At 36.9% G+C, this 16,293-nt stretch overlaps 1 protein-coding gene and 1 pseudogene across 1 annotated transcript in view; both read left to right on the top strand.

Annotated features, from left to right (window-relative positions):
- ADGB (androglobin) overlaps positions 1-16,293 on the top strand; it is a 149,790-nt gene that overhangs the window by 118,782 nt on the left and 14,715 nt on the right. Inside the window, exons 29-32 of the mRNA XM_077776069.1 lie at positions 472-583; positions 8,036-8,205; positions 13,091-13,267; positions 14,008-14,110. Of these exons, the coding sequence (XP_077632195.1) occupies positions 472-583; positions 8,036-8,205; positions 13,091-13,267; positions 14,008-14,110 (562 nt within the window). The remainder of the gene's footprint in view (positions 1-471; positions 584-8,035; positions 8,206-13,090; positions 13,268-14,007; positions 14,111-16,293) is intronic.
- Positions 8,790-10,405, top strand: LOC144241556 (calcium-independent phospholipase A2-gamma-like; annotated as a pseudogene).

The raw sequence follows: 16,293 nt of genomic DNA, 5'->3' as shown, positions 1-16,293 counted from the left end.
AAGAATAATAAAACCGAAATGATAATCAAAGTTTTTCCTTTCCAAAAGTCACAGACCCAGCTGGCTTCACAGGATAGATCTAATAGACTTCTGAAGAATAAACTGTTCTAGAAAACAGAAAAACAATACAAAGTTCCCAGTCTTTCTTAAGAGATTAATGTAATTCTGATTCTGAAATTGATAAGTAACAAAAGTAAAATAAATGTTTCACTGTTGAACACGGATGCAAAACTTATTGATACTAGGTTGATATTGATATTATTGATAATGGTGGGTGTTGGTGGGGGAGGTGAGGATAAATTTTATAGACTGGCATTACAAAATTTTGGAGAACATCTGATAATGTTTAATCAAATTGTGATTATGCAATCCAGAAAAATGCATTTATTATGTACCTAAATGAATAAATTATTAGACGTATACTTGTTTATTCTTACTGTTTGTGCTTAAACATTACATTATATATCACAGGTTAACAAGTACATTATACAGTGTTTGGTGTTGTATAACAGTTGGCCTCTCACTGAAAGTCAGCTGACATTTGTTCAAGCACTAAAAGAAATGGAGAAAAATGATAGCAAAGGTATGTAACCCTAAGTGTTATTCATGCATTTTATATTTTCTGTAAATATATAATAGTAAATTAATCATGTAATTATTAAAACATTACTGCTTACAATTTGTATTTAATATCCAGTGCCATTTTCTGTTTTGTGAATTGATTATGTTCCAAAATCTTTACCACTTGGTTTATAAGATTGTTTAGGCCTAGTTTAAACATGTTTTGTCCAGTTAGTATTACTTGATGATTACCTAAGAAGTGTACCAAAAACTTTTCTAGTTATAAAGTTGTAATTGTCTAAGTCGTTGAGAAAGTATTACCTTGAAGGTTAGTTCTTGAAATATTTAAGAGGATAATCTCCTAGTGAAAGAAGATTCAGGTTTATTTTTCAAATATAAACTACTCTCAATATTCCTGAGCAGGAAATTTGATGCATTAGAAAAAGAAATTCACAAAATGGACTCATGCAGTTCAACCCAATGTTGTTCCAGGGTCAACATGACTTCCTACTAGAACACAATCCCCTTGAGGACAGGGAGTTCTGTCGAATCTTGCCTGTTCAATCTTACATTATCCACAGTGCAAACTATGCACAATGTAATCACTCCCCGATTATTGTTGAGTGAGTGAATGAGAGAATACACTGAAGCTACTCATTATTATTATTATTGCCTATTCTCACTAATTATCAAAAACTGTTCACGTGTTTGCTTGCTAATACTAACTGCATGAACGTGATCATTTAGAGTCAATAGAGGTAATCCCATCTTAAATCATGCAAAGGAAACAACAGAGATTTAAATCTCTAAATTTAATTGGAGATCTTGTTCACAGGGGAAACCTGTGTCTAAATAATATTCCAATAAGATAGAAGAGTGCACAGTGATAAAGGAGGAGGTATTTGTGAAAACATTTAAGTTGCTCAGGAAAGATAGCACCACAATGAACAATGCTGTCAGAATAGTGAATGAGGGCTTTCTTTTCAACTCTCCAAGGTGAAATTCTAACATCTAAAAAGGCACAGAATACTTGCAAATACCCTTACATCTAGACAAATTCAGGTTTTTAAATCTCTGTGTATATTTTCTACAATAATTAGAAATTTGTTTCCAGTATTGGTAAGTTGTGTGGATTATGTAAATGTATGTAAAATGTGGATACTTCGGAAAAGAAGAAATGACACTTTGAGTTTGTACAACCAAGTCCTAAAGAATGCCAAACAGGGGAAGTGAGAGAGAGAGGTAGAGAGTGAGAGCATGCACATGGGCAAGGGAGCGGCAAGACAGAGAGAGACTAGGTACCTCAAGCTGGCTGGGCTTTGTCAAGGCAGAGCCTGATGTGGGGCTCAAACCAAGGAACCATGGTAACATGACCCCAGAGGAAGTCGGAGGCTTAGCCAATGGAGCCCCCCCAGATGCCTCAGACATGAATCCTGCTTTGAAGTGGAAGTGGTAAGAAGGAGAATGTGTCTCAGAAGATACCTAGGAGCTCCGACTTGGACACACCTGACTTGCAGGACCACTATCAAGTGTAAGGTGTGGCTTGAGAGAGGCTGGTTCTAGTCAGAGGAATATGAGGAACAAAGCGCAAGGAAAACTTGATGCACATCTCACCATTCAAGGCCATTCCCCTTCCTTCTCTAGGTCAGGAAGGGTGGGAAAGAAAGATGCAGAAAGGCCTTCCTGTGTTTACCTTACAGAAATCCATTATTGTTAATATGAGGACTTCATAAACTGTTGGACCTCCGTGACCCTCAATTGCCACTACTCTTCAAAAATATATGAGTGACTCAGAGAGCAAAAGGGGTACACACAGAAAAAAATGAGTATATACCAGTATGTTGAAGTGGTAATTTCTTATTTCTATTTTTTAGTACCTAAAGACAAATTTTAATTTAAAGTTAAAAATGTATAAATCAGAAGTGTTCAATGAGCACTTACTATTTGAACAAAAAATGAAGAGACTGTGATTGCATTTTGTAAGCAAAAACAGGAAACACTGGAGAGATCTAGAAGTTTGGTTGCTATGATTATGATTTTTCTAGTGCTATTATGAACCTCTTGTTGCACTGTGTACTTTCCATATATTTTTATTCTCAATTCTCACAAAAATTTGGGAAGTAGTTATCACCATCATGGTTTTACACATGAGAAAATGAAGCTTAAATGCTGTAAATAATTTGCCTAAACTTACACAGCTGGATGAAGCAGAGTAAAGATTTTCACCTAAGTCTGACTTATTCCAAAGCCCAGAACCTTTTCACTAGACGGTTTTTATCCCTTTAGAGGCTTTCTAACTGGTAGAGTTGACTTAGTACTGATGGTGGTAGCTACTAACATTTATGTCGGAGGCTTCGTGGAGGTATATTGACCCAATAATCCTCACAATAAACCTATGAGGGAGATGCTGTAACTATTAACACTTTACAGAAGAGAACACTAAAACACAGGGTGCTTATGGAAGTTTTCCATGGTCTCATAGCTAGTTCCTGGCACTGCTAGGATTTTGTTTATTTATTTATTCTTATTTTTAAATATTTTTTAAAGTTTATTTATTTTTTGAGATGGAAACAGAGAGAGTGGGGAAAGAGAGAATCCCAAGCAGGCTCTATGTTGGGCTCGAACTCATGAATGGTGAGCCAAAACCAAGAGTCAGACGCTTAACCAACTGAGCTACACAGGAGCCCTGGAACAGCTAGGATTTTAAATGGGAGTTAATCTTCTACCAAGGTGTTTTGAATGGAAGAAATAATAATATATGATGGTACCAATTTCAGGTCTTTATTATCCTCATTTAATGTCTTTATTTAGGGAACAGTGTATATTTCTTTACGGAACATACACGTTTCTGTAGAGTCTTATCATATTTTTCCTGAAGATCTGTTAAGTTTCTCAACCTCAAGTTGTCCGCCACAGATGGAGTTCCAGTAAACAAATCAGTGTGACAAATTATCATATTTAATACATTTGGTATATTAATGAATACATGTTAAAATTCTAGAAGACACTAAAAAATTAATATCTGAAATAAACACAGTAGTATAATTCATGAACTAGTATAATGTATAGAGTCGGGTAATGGTACAAAATCAATAATATGAATTAAGTTTTCTTTAACATTTACTAGCTTTATGGTAGTGATCATTTTGCAATATGTACACATATCAAATATTACATTGTATATCTGAAACTAATATAATGTTGTATGCCAAATATACATTAATAAAAAAATAAAAACAAAAAAAGAAAGAAAAGAAACCGAAGTTCATATAAAAAGGAGAAAGACAACATACCTTAAGCTGTCTGAAATGGAGTTATTTATCACCTGAGAAATTAGAATAATAGCTCCTTTCTTTCAAGGTTGTTGTAAGATTCAAGATATATATGTAAAGTTCCTAGAACTTGGTGGACCTCAGCAAAATGATATTCTCATTATTATACATCTAGCTAGAAAAAAATAGCCTCCAGGAATTTCATCCTCTTTTTTTTTTTGATATAACGCACATTTGACAATTTTACGTGTGAATGAGCAGCTGCTAAAATTAAATTACATGTTACATTGTAGAATACATTTGTTGCTGAAAGTAGCCAACAAATAAATTCAGAATCGAATTGTATTTAAATGAACTAGGAATTTTTCTATTTAAAAGAATATGTTGGCCAATATTTATGAAAGTTAAGCAGCTTTTGAATTCAGAATAATGAGTATCCTGTTTATAAATGTGGATTTTTAGGCACCCAATTTGTTTAAATAAAAACATAGTCATATGTCAGCTTCTATGTGTCAATTATATTTTCAACTCAAGACCTACAAACTTCAACTTTAAGGATATGATGCATTTTAGAAAAATTGTTACTAACATCTTCAATTATTAACGAACCTTATTTTTCCATTATCAATACTTCAGATCGAGAAGTTGAAGGGGCGCCTGGGTGGCTTAGTCGGTTAAGCGTCCGACTTTCGCTTAGGTCATGATCTCGCGGTTCGGGGGTTCGAGCCCCGCGTCGGGCTCTGTGCTGACTGCCAGCTCAGAGCCTGGAGCCTGTTTCAGTCTGTGACTCCCTCTCTCTCTGACCCTCCCCTGCTCACGCTGTCTCTCTCTCTCTCTCCTAGAAATAAATAAAACATTAAAAAAAGTTAAAAAAAAAAAAGAGAAGTTGAGGAAGTTTATTTCGTTAGTATATTGGTGTCCTAATTTAATATTTTGTCTACATCCTGAATTCAATGGAAATATCACCACATTTATTCATTTAAATTTAACATTTCATTTCTGTGAGAAATAAAATACATAATTTTCCCCAAAGATTCACATCTTTATAACCCATAATAAAAAGTAAGTTCTGAAATATAACTATGTTCAACCGAGAATATTTCTGTTATAAATGTTTGGGAAGCTTAGCCTCTGGTTAACATGAGACAACAGTGCCATCTTTAGTTAAGTTTTGGTAAAAATTGCTTGCAGAGACAGGTGACTTTCTCTTAAGGAAATAGAAATTAGAGGATCTGGAGTAGATAGTACTTTGGGATATCATCTGCCTTCATGTATAATTAGTTGTGTTATTATTTAAAGTCCTTTTGCCAATATGTTACATTTTTACGTTACTGGCCTGCACTTTTCAGGTTCTAGTCTATTTGCAAAGACACATATAAATGTTGCTTATCATTCTCAAAAGTCTTTGGTTTCAAGCCCAACCCAAGTTTACTAGCAGGACCATATTATTTATTAGCAGGATTGTAACACCATTTTCTTAACTCTAATTAATGGTATATTGTTCTTTCTTCAGCGCAATGTATGCATGGTGTTTCCAATTCAAGGTCTTTGAAGAAACCAAACATTAGATTCTATCTATCTATCTATCTATCTATCTATCTATCTATCTATCATCTATCTATCATCTATTATCTAAAGAAAGATTTTCCTGTATTTACCAAATGTGATTGTACTTGGTAAATGTATAACTTNGAAGAAACCAAACATTAGATTCTATCTATCTATCTATCTATCTATCTATCTATCTATCTATCTATCATCTATCTATCATCTATTATCTAAAGATTTTCCTGTTTGTATTTACCAAATGTGATTGTACTTGGTAAATGTATAACTTATCCTGAACAAGTATTCTAGTTTAAAATTATGTCAGTGCTAAAATCCCAGCCAGTTTTTAGTTCCTGGATACATAAATCAAAGCACTGAAGTTTAATGATAAAAACACATTTCCGTAATTTTTATGTCCTAGTATCCGCTGAAGATTTCTGTTTACTGCATTCTGGATAAATGTAAGATAATATAAGAGGAAAATTAAGCCATAATGTTAACAGTCTTTTCAAGTTCATCAACAGTTACTACTGCTTCCTCTCTGCAAGAGGTGTATTAGTTTATTCTGATGGTCATTTACTCTAGAGCTCTTCTAATTACATGAAAATACAATATGATGTCACATTTTTCACAGTGTTTGAATCACGAGGATATTTATTTTTGCGCCTTGTTGATATACTCTCAACACATACAGTTTCCCTATATAGTTTTACATATTAAAGTTAAAAAATTTTTTTATCATGAATACATACTATGAGTTCAGAACCATACTAGGTGAAATTAGGGATCAAAAGGAAATATATAGGGGCACTTGAATGGCTCAGTCAGTTGAGCATTGGACTTCGGCTCAGGTCATGATCTCGTGGTCCTGAGATTGAGCCCCACATTGGGTTCCCTGCTGTAAGGGCAGAGCTTGGTTCAGATCCTCTCTCTCTCTCTCTGTCCCTACCCAACTAGTGCTCACTCACTCTCAAAAATAAACATTAAAAATAATGAAGTATATAATGATATTCTGGCCTTTGGAGAATTTGTAATTCATTGGAAAAAATGTTACTATACTATATGACATTAAAGAAAAAGGAAATTATTTTACTTTATATATCAATAATGTAAAAGAAGAGGATGATGCGCACCTGCTGTTTGCCTGATACTGTATTACATGCTCACATATGTAAACTTGAATAACAGAATATGTTAATTTGAAAGGAATCAAATACACCTAAATATATGATTCAAACACTAAGACTTATGGGTAGTAAGAAAAATAGAGCCCCACAAATACTTAATGGCGCAGTTTGAGACTCAATTTCAGCCAACATTTGTTAATATCTTAAAATTCCAGCGTGAATGATACCAGATACGATCCTATTTATTTATTTATTTATTTACTTATTTATTTATTTTTGATATGGTCCTATTTTTAAATGCCATATATTGATTACTTTTTAAATGTTTTTTTCTTCCTCGAGTGAGGGAGTGCAAGTTGGGGAGGGGCAGAGAGGGAGACACAGAATCTGAAGCAGGCTCCAGGCTCTGAGCTGTCAGCACAAACCCTGATGCAGGACTCGAACTCACAAACTGTGAGATGATGACCTGAGCCCAAGTTGGATGCTTAACCTACAGAACCAGCCAGGCGCCCCCCTATGCTGATTATTTTTAAGTCCTGTGGGCATGGAATTAATATCTCCATTATACAAAAGAGGAAACAAAATCAAAGAATATAATAAACTGCCAAATTTAACCTATCCAGTGGCTGATCCACGATTCACCTCCAGGCCATTTGATCATATGACTGAAGAATTTTCCCTAGTGCAATCACTTCTCAGCGGCTGGGTTGTTGGCAGAAAGATACTTGTCCCCTTGCAAACTTGTGTTACTCACAGTCCCTTCGCAGTCATGCAAGATGATCTGCCCAAATTTGAAAGTAGCTAATAACTAGCACTAGCGATCGATAAGAGCTGGGTTCTTGACAACTACTATTTTACTTTGCTAACAGGATAACTTACTACTTATAAGACTCCAGTTTTGAAAAGGGCTGACATGTCTTTGGAACTTCTATTTGAACTCCCACCACTTGGGGGAACATAAGCAAATTCAGTGAATTTCACAAACTCTGTGAATCTGCCTTGTTGGGGTCTTTGAGAATTAAAAATGAAAGAAACATTGTAGGGATTCAACAAATGTTACTTCTCCCTCTGCCACTTGGATATTTAGTTGTTAGAAAGAATTAATAGAACATGAGGCAAAATCCTTCACATCCTCATTGGAACAAGCAAAGCGAAGAGAATACTTATTATAGCAGAGATAAATGAATTCAATATTGTAATGGAGATCCTGGCCAAGGAAATTAGGCAACAAAATGAACTGAAAGTATCCAGATTGGAAACAAATTAGTGATAATTTTTGCATAACCTTACAAATATAGCAAAACTTACTGATTTATACACTTTATACATGGTGAGTGCATGGCATATGAATTATCTCTCAATTTTGTAAAAGAGAGTCACACATATCTTTATAAAATATTTGTTTTAAAAAAGAAAAGAAATCTGAACCTCTTAAATGAACACCTTTTTCCTGATTTGTTTCCCTTTTCCAACATGACATGATTTTATTGTTATGACTCACTGGTTTCCATTTTTATGTTTCTCTAGCTCATGGAGAGAAACATGAGGAATTAATTACCTTAGGAAGCCCAGACTCCCATACTATTAGTGAAGGGCAAAAATCTTCAGGAACTTCCAAAACAAGAAAAGGCAAAGACAGGTCTTCTGAGAAAGACAAGATTGCCAAAGAAAAACAATCACCTCGCTTCGAGCCTCAGGTGGGTGTGATACTTTTTTTTTTTAATTTTTTAAATATTAATTCATACTTCAAATGTTGAGGGGAAAATGCCTCAATAGAGGGAACATAAACATTGTTAGGATAGATCAGAAATTGAAGACAAAAACATTGGAAAAGAAAAATCTGGTTCTCCAGGTCCTGGCATCCTGACTGACAAGACGCTGTGCTCAGAATCTTTTTTTATTTTTTTAACTTGTTAAAAAATGTTTTATTTATTTCTGAGAGAGAGACACACACACACACACACACAGCGTGAGCAGGAGAGGGTGAGAGAGAGAGGGAGACACAGAATCTGAAACAAGCTCCAGGCTCTGAGCTAGTTGTCAGCACAGAGCCTGATGCAGGGCTCAAACCCACGAACCGTGAGATCATGACCTGAGCTGAAGCTGGACGCTTAACCGACTGAGCCACCCAGGCGCCCCACTCAGAATCTTCTTTATATGCTACGGACACATCTTCAAACCCCACTGGGACAGCTGACACTCTTCCAGTTTCTACTAAACAAAGTACTGCTAACTTATTTCCTTGTCCCACTGAAGGTCTAGAAACTTGATAGATGGTTCTATGGTTTGCTTACTCCCAAATCAAAGTATGATTCATTCAGAAGAGTCAGAGGAACAAAAACAGGTGATTAAAGCTGAGTGGGCTATGGCAAAGACAAAAAAGCAGAGAAGAAGGATTTATCTCCTCAGCAAGTAAAGATCTCAGGGGTGAGTATTAATGACAGAACCCAGGCTTTAGCTCAAACATTAAGAACAACTGGTCCAAAGCTCTGCATTAATAGGGTTGAAGAACAGACTGCTCACCTACTAGAATTTTCTGAGGGAGGAGAAACACTTCCATGGAATGAATTAGTCCACACTTAATATAATGAAGACAAGAACCTTGCACTTCAGGCCTTAAATGGCTACCTGAATCCAGTGAAAGGAAGAGGTGTCCAAATTCTCACCACTGATGGTAGAGGAGCACTTTTGGATACTTCAAAAATTAGTTGAACTTACTTAGAAGCCAGTTCCTCAGCCCTGCGACTGCATTTGAGGTGTAAACACAGGTGCCCTATAAGCCCTCCTGTTTGGGTTAATTCATAGGTCCCTGGATGAATGTGAGAAACTTGATCAAAATTTAGTATCCCTTATGTTTTCACTAAATGTCACGATTAAAGCAGTCAAATGAGTTGGAGCCATGCATTTTATGAGTCAGATGCGGGGAAATATGTTTAAGATTAGAATGGAGTATGCAGTAATGATAGAAAGAGCAAGAAACCCTGCCCATCCTGAGGTAGCTACGGGAAGCACCATGATAAACAGAGGATAATGCCAACACTTTTGTGTGCAGAAACTATAGTCATGTTCCTGGAGTCAGCTCTCACGATTTGGGCAGCCATCACTATAAAATGTGGCAGGCCATCTGAGCCTCATCTGCTGCTCCTGGCTACTTTGCAGAGTGTGCATTTGGGAAACAGTCTTCATCAAGGTGGTTTGTCTTTGAGCATAAACGTGGTCACGTAAACGTCTTGGGCCAGATGTTCCGTTAGCGTGCATAGTGTCCCTGGGCGTTGGAGATTACAAAACAGACGTGAGAAACACCACAACATACACAAGCTAGGAAACCAAACTATCTAATGTCATAAACAGTGCTACAGATACAGAAATCCGTATAGTACTTGATAATTTACTACCTTCTGATGCCTATTTTATTTTTGAGAGAAAGAGAGAGAGAGAGAGAGAGAGGAAGAGAGAGTCTTTTTTTAAAGGTTTATTTATTTATTTTGAGAGATTGAGGAAGGGAGGGGTACAGAGAGAGAGGGAGAGTCCCAAGCTGACTCTGCACTGTCAGAGCAGAGCCCAGTGTGGGGCTGAATCTCATGACCATGAGATCATGACCTGAGCCGAAATCAAGACTCAGTGGCTCAGCTGACCAAGCCACCCAAGTGCCCTGCGACACTCACCTTAGATTTAGCCCTATAATGTGTGAAAACGTACATCTAGATGAAAGTCAAAATGAAAAGCTGAATCAGCTGCAGTTGGAAGGGTTCAGGTACATAAAGAAAATTGAAGAAAAAAATTTAAAAGCTTGCAAAAATATTAAGTCAAGGAAAAACAATTCTGCGGAAAATTGATGATTGTCTAAAACTAAAAACTGACATGGACAGCGGCCTTCCTTTCTGTTTGAAATTGTGATGAATGTATGCATATATTCTGGAAAATGAAAAGTTTGTTCAGAAGATCTACCATTTAATAAGGATTGTAGGATCTGGTCTGAGTTAATTTTGAGATACTCAGGAATTCTGGGGAACCCTGGAAAAGATGGTGCTTGGTTCAGTTTGCACAGCAAAAAGTGTATGCTTGGTTACAGAATTCATCATGTTTTTAAGACATTAATAACTAAGCTTAGGAATCTTAATACTGTGCTAATTGGTTTTATATAATGTTTCCTATTTGAAAATGTATTAATGTATATGCCAAACCAGAAACTGGAAACTATCATATTATACTTTGTATTTTCACCTTAGTCACCATGATCATGTTGAATTTATTTGATCATTGATTTTATTTCATGTGGAAAAGCTAATTTCTTAAATTTACATTACTTATTTTTTCACTAGCTACATTTTACAATCTAAATGCTGTCTTTTATTGTAACATCTAAATGGATAGAGAAAAGGGGAAGTTTCTCTATCAAGGGATTATTATACAGGCACCTGAGTGGCTTAATCAGTTGAGCGTCTGACTTTGGCTCAGGTCAGGATCTCGCAGTTCATGAGTCTGAGCCCCGCATCAAGCTCTGTGCTGACAGCTTAGAGCCTGAAGCCTGCTTCAGATTCTGTGTCTCTCTCTTTCTGCCCCTCCAAAATTTGTGCTCTGTCTCTCTCTGTCTCTCAAAAATAAATAAAAACATTTTAAAATAATGATTATTATTTTCTTATATATTTGAAATATGAGATGACCAGATACAGTTTTCCATTTAAAATTAGCTTATTTGGGGTCACCTGGGTGGCTTAATCAGTTGAAAGTCTGACTTTGGCTCAGGTCATGATCTCACGGTTCCTGAGTTCAAGTCTCACATTAGCTCACTTCTGTCAGCCTATCAGCCAATCAGCATAGCACCTGCTTCATGTCCTCTGTCCCCATCTCTCTGCCCCTCTCCTCCTTGCATTCTCCCTAAGATAAATAAATATTTTTAAAATGAAATAAAATTAGCTTATTTAACATTGTTTAAAAAACATAGGTGAATTGGTTTCAATCAACTACTTTTTTTTCCCTGAAGCTTTCAAAACAATGCTGTGTGTTAACTTTTCTAAATGTAGCTCCAAATTATAATTCAGTGCTATGAAATCAATTATTTGAACTCACTGAGAAAATATTCTTAATATTATCTTAAAATATTTTTATCATCAATGAAAAGTTATTGAAATTTTAAACAAATGAGCTTAACTCAATCCATAAACTCATTTATAAGACATGTGACTCCCCACCCCTTAATACTTCATAATACTCCCTTTCTTGATCCCAGAGAAGTTTCTGATAAACTCATTTACCAAGCGATATAAAAGATGATAAAAATCCTTTGAACTGTATTGTAAAAAGAAGAAATAAAAGAATTTCCCATTGTGAGATTTAGGGTCTCCTCCAAATATTAGGGGAATATTGTAGGAAAGCAAGATTTTTTTTGGTAACATTGAAAGCAAACTGCCACAAAAACTTTGTTGGGTGACCCCAGTGATCCCTGTTTTCCCCTGTATTATTTAATCTGGGTAACTGACATTGTCTCAGTCATATATAAAGTGTTAGTAAGCATGTTAGAGTCAAGCCTCTCTCCCTACCAGATGGTCACCAATGAGCCTCACTTATCTAGACATTTCAAGCCTTATGTCAACCTGCTCCCAGCCTGTAGCTCATGAAAATGATCCTATGAAATATCAAAATGTTAACTTTCATAATGACTGTATACCCAGTCTATCCACACGTGGAAATCAGCACTTATCCCTGCCTTCATGTTTGGAAAGAGATACTATGTAACCCTGGATATAATTTAGAATTTTCTTCTTTTGTCTACAGCAGTGAAATGCAATAATCTTAATTGTACAATTCAATGAATTTTGACAAGTGCATTCACCCTGTAATTTATATCACGTCTCTATCAAGGAGTAAAGTACAGGCCATTTCCATAAGCTTGGAAATCCCTCAACTCTCTTTGCAATGGATTCTGCCATCTTCATACCTCATCCCAGGGAGCAGTTTTGACTGTTCTCTTATTTCATACACATGAATCATACACGATTTATTCCCTTCTGCTCAGCTTCTTTATCTCAGGATGATGCCATTATGTGAGATTCCTCTACATTGTGACATACATCTGTAGTTTATTACTTTTTATTTATTTTTTAATTTTTTAATGTTTATTTATTTTTGAGAGAGAGAGAGAGTGCAAGTCAGGGAAGGGCAGAGAGAGAGAGGGCGACACAGAATCCGAAGCAGGCTCCAGGCTCTGAGCTGTCAGCACATAGCCTGATGTGGGGCTCAAACTCATGAACCCTGAGATTGTGATCTGAGCTGAAGTCAAATGCATAACCGACTGAATCACCCAGACGCCCCAGTTGCTTTATAAGTTAAGTAGGATTCAATCTTAAGGAGAGATGATAATTTGTTTATTCATCAATTGCTGAACATTTATATTGTTTCCTTTTTTTGGCTCTTAAGAGTAAGATGCAATGAATGTTCTCATCCAAGTATTTTTGTGAACATGTGTTTTCGTTTCTCTTGGGTAAATACTTAGTAGTGAAAATTATGGATCATAGGTTAAAATTCAGGCCTTTTTAAATGGAGCAAAACACCTGACCCACAGGTTTGTCTGTTATTGATCAGATGTCCACTGTTCATTCTCAACAAGAAGACCCAAATAAACCCTTCTGGATCTTGAGGTTGGTCACTGAGCACAATGAAGCAGATGGTTTTGAAGTGAAAAAAGATACCGAACGAGCAGATGAAATCCGAGCCATGAAGCAAGCCTGGGAAATGACTGAGCCTGGAAGGGCCATCAAGGTCACTTGAGTTTGAAAAGTTGTGCCTTACCTTTCTGTTCCCAGGCTTTGGTCTGAAGGAAGAGCCATGGTGGTGAAACCACACAGCCTTTCCTTTGGGAGTGATATCTGGAATTTTGTTAGACACTGACTAACTAAATGTTAAGACCACATCTTAACACACAGTGTTAAAATGTTACGCAGATGACTGGTACCAGATAAGTCGCAAAAGCAAAGCACATAATGGTGCCACTTATTGGCCCAAACCATGGGTTCCCTCATCCTTCCACAAGTGTGGGCTGTATCCATGTCTGTCCTTCATACTCCAAGTAAGAAAGCATGAAAGTATTTAATATGTCCTTTCATGTACTTTGAACAGCCTTGACTAGATAAACAGCATGTGTGATATACACACTTCATGGTTTCTCCCCACTGTACTGTATGTAAGAATCATTGCTCTAGTGAACCATTTATTACTTTATGTGTTTCATGTCCCAACTCAGGGTTACTAAGCCAGATAAAAAAGGTTTCAGGAACAATTGGATCTAAGACTGCGTGACTAGTGTATTTGCTTTAGGACTGCGGCTTCATTAGTTCTCAAAAATAATGGTCAAAATTATAGACAGCTCAGAATTTGACTGTATTTGATAATAAGAACTACACTAGTCCGAACTGCTGAATTTATTCACATTTTCCTGTTTATTTCGTGTACTGTTAATATATTGCCGCCTATACTGTTTGTTGAAAGTGTTTGTTCTTTAGGCTTCCCAGGCTCGCCTGCATTACCTCAGCCAGTTCATTAAGAAAATTCCGGAAGCTGAGAGTGTGCCTGTGTCTGAAAGCCAAACTAAAGCACCGGAGGAAGGTCAGTAAATGCTGCTCCTGCTACCTCAGAGCGCAAGGCTGTTCTTTGTACCTCTTAAAAGATAATCAGAGCATCATGCTTGATAAAAAGAGAACTGGAGAATCTGTTTTCCTATAGGGTTGTAAAAAAGTCATGTACAATACTGTAGGAAAACAGATTCTGGAAGGTTTTCTCTTTACCTAGCAGATGTTTACTTTTCCTCTAGGTTTTCCTCACTTCAGAAAAAATGAATCCAGGGGCGCCTGGGTGGCTCAGTCGGTTAAGCATCCCACCCTTGATTTCTGCTCAGATCATGATCCCAGGGTAGTAGGACTGAGCCCTGTGTCAGGCTCTCACTGAGCGTGGAGGCTGCTAGGGATTCTCTCTTTCACTACCTCTGCCTCTCCTCAGCTCACATGTACTCTTTTCCTCCCTCCCTCTCTCTCTCAAACAAACAAACAAACAAACAAACAAACACACACACAAAGGAAAGATGAAACTGTTATACCCAAATCGCAGTATCCTCAACGACCAGAGACCACCGGGGAGACCGAGTCACGCATGCAAAGGCAAAGGGCTTTATTACGGGCTCGAGCTCGGGCTCCCAGACCTTACCAGCACAGTGGATCCTGTGCTGAGAGCCTCGAACAAAGGCAGAATAAGGTTTTTATGGGGTTTGTGATGGGGGAGTTACAGAAATTGTGGCATGGGAACAGTGATCCTATCATAATTATACAACATTATTGACAGTGGGTTTAATCATACATGTTATCCAGAGTATCTGTTACTTTTGGCAGGATCCAATTACAACATTCAGGGTACCCTTAAATTTAACCAACCATAGAGCGAGCCTAGAGTCTTGTTCGGTGACTAATGGGTTAACTTTTACATTAGGCAGCTGAGATTTATCTATAGTTGCTGGTCTTTCTTGATTGGGCGTTGCCAAGGTAGTGTGGTGGAGTGAAGTGGTGGGCAGTTTCTTCAGCCTTGGGCAATGTGTAGCTGCCTGATAGTTTCAGGGAAACTGAAACTTAGGACTTATAGTTTAGAGGGGAAACTCAAAGCCTATTATGGGAGTCAGTCTGGTTTAGACTTGTGTCCTTACAAAACCAGAAATAAGAATGCAACATAGTTCAAAGGTAGTGGTATGTAAACTTTAAGGCAGGACTGCTACTCTTAATCTGGTACCTTTCTAGGAATAATAGCTATAAATAATAGCAATAATATCAAACTGTTTTACTGAGTGATTGCCACGGGCCTGAAACTGAAAATACTAATTATTTCACTTAACACTCACATTAATCCACTGATCCATAATATTATTTTCAACTTACTAATAAGAACACAGGCCAAGAGTAATTTGCTCTGTAATTTGTTAAGTTCACAAGATACCAGAGACAAAGTCAGCTTGCAAACAGCTCCCCATGACCCCGAGTGGCTTCTCACAAAAACTGCCTGGGACAGCCAGAGAGGCTGAAGGCATTCACATCCCAATTCATGCTTTTCCATGGTCACATCTTCAGGAGTATTATTCAATAATAATTGTTATAAAGACAACAATGCCCTTTACCTTTTCATATAAGGAGTATAAATAACAAATATCATCCTGATTTTGTTTTCTTGGGATGGGCACTCTTCACCTCACTTTTTGTTTATCTCATTTTAATCTGTAGCAACTATGAGGTAGACACTGCTATTCCCACTTTGTAGATGCTCAGAATCGCCTTACTCCTCCTAAGACTCACATCTAGAATGTGACGGAGTTGGGGTTTGAAATATTTCCAAGTGCTAGAGTACTCCGTTTTCTAAGTCTTAAAGCCTAATGTCATATTAAGAATACAAAGGTGAATAGGTTTTATTATGATTCTATGATTTTGTTATTTTAAATTGTATTGTTTAATTAGATTTCATTATTTTTTCAACGTTGTATTAAGTTATATGTAAAAGAAAAATGTTGCACTGGACACTTGTTAAAAACCACAAGGGAGACCATTTAAGACGATTACAATAGGAGTCAAGACTGTTGCCTCAGGAGGCAGAGAGATTGAATTCAGCTTTAAATACAACAGGGACAAGTGGGGATTCATAGCAAATAGGCAGGTAGAGGGTGGAGATTTACCCAGAAAAACTTGATTAGGTATGACGGGTGGAAGAAGAGAGGATCTGGACTGGATGTCAAGGCAGGGGGTTGGGGTGGGTGGGTG

The sequence above is a fragment of the Crocuta crocuta genome, unplaced genomic scaffold, assembly GCF_008692635.1.
Source record: "Crocuta crocuta isolate KB4526 unplaced genomic scaffold, BGI_CrCroc_1.0 scaffold25, whole genome shotgun sequence".
NCBI classification, from domain to species: Eukaryota; Metazoa; Chordata; class Mammalia; order Carnivora; family Hyaenidae; genus Crocuta; species Crocuta crocuta.
Note: the sequence above shows the minus strand (reverse complement) of the source record. Positions and strands in the feature narration are given on the sequence as shown.